Source organism: Geospiza fortis, unplaced genomic scaffold (assembly GCF_000277835.1).
Source record: "Geospiza fortis unplaced genomic scaffold, GeoFor_1.0 scaffold527, whole genome shotgun sequence".
NCBI classification, from domain to species: Eukaryota; Metazoa; Chordata; class Aves; order Passeriformes; family Thraupidae; genus Geospiza; species Geospiza fortis.
The window spans coordinates 82,366-83,363 of record NW_005054757.1 but is presented as its reverse complement, the minus strand read 5'-3'; the positions used below and the strand labels follow the sequence as shown (position 1 = coordinate 83,363).

Genomic DNA, 998 nt, shown 5'->3' with positions numbered 1-998 from the left:
GGGGGTCGGGGACACTGGACGGGTTGGGGACAGTGTGGGGGGACACTGGGACAAGCTGGGGACATTGGGGTGTGGTGGGGACAGGGGCTGGGTTGGGGAAATCCCAGAGGGGACACGGGACAGGTTGGGGACATGGTGGGGGGGACACGGGACAGGTTGGGGACATCAGGGAGGGTTTGGGGCCATGGCAGAGGGGACACGGAGTCACAGCTGGCCGGATGTCCCCATCCCTGGGGAGCTGCGCCGAGGTGGAGCAGGGACAGGGACGTGCTGGGAGGGGATGGGGACATCAGGAGGGGTTGGGGACAAGTGACGCAAGTGGTGACACCGTCCCCAGTGGCCACCATGTCCCCTCCCTGTCCTGTGTCCCCATGGCCCTGGGGGTGGCTGTGTCCCCTGTGTCCCCCTGTCCCTGTGTCCCATGTCCTGATGTCCCCAGGCCCCAGTGTCCCCATGTCCAGCAGTGTCCCCATGGTTGGTGGTGTCCCCATGGGTGACACTGTCCCCCAGGTTGGCAGTGTCCCTCTGTCCAGCAGTGTCCCCATGTCCAGCAGTGTCCCTGTCCCCAGCGTTGTCCCTCTGTCCTGCAGTGTCCCCGTGTCCCGCCGTGTCCCCGCGATGCCGTTCGGGGCGGTGCTGGCGCAGGTCGGGGGCCTGGGCCGGTTCCAGGTGCTGCAGACGGCGCTGCTGGCGGTGCCCATCCTGCTCATGGCCAGCCACAACCTTCTCCAGAACTTCACCGCTGCCGTCCCCCCGCACCGCTGCCGCGTCCCCGCTGTCCCTGGTGCCACCCCTGCTGTCACCAGTGCCACCCCAGCGCCACCCAGTGCCACCTCAGCGGCCCCTCGTGACACCTTGAGAGGCTCTGACTCCGTCCTCAGGTCTTCTGGTGCCACCTCGGAGTCACCTGGTGCCACCCTGAGGTCCCCCAGTGGCGTCCACAGCCCCGGTGCCACCCACGTCACACTCGGTGGCACCACGGGGTCACCTGAGGGCAC

The 998-nt window shown here is 68.0% G+C and overlaps 1 protein-coding gene across 1 annotated transcript in view; it reads left to right on the top strand.

Moving 5' to 3' along the window:
- The first annotated feature begins 618 nt into the window (after nt 1-618).
- LOC102044327 (solute carrier family 22 member 6-A-like) overlaps nt 619-998 on the top strand; it is a 3,769-nt gene continuing 3,389 nt past the window's right edge. Inside the window, exon 1 of the mRNA XM_031065395.1 lies at nt 619-960. Coding sequence (XP_030921255.1) covers nt 619-960 — 342 coding nt within the window. The remainder of the gene's footprint in view (nt 961-998) is intronic.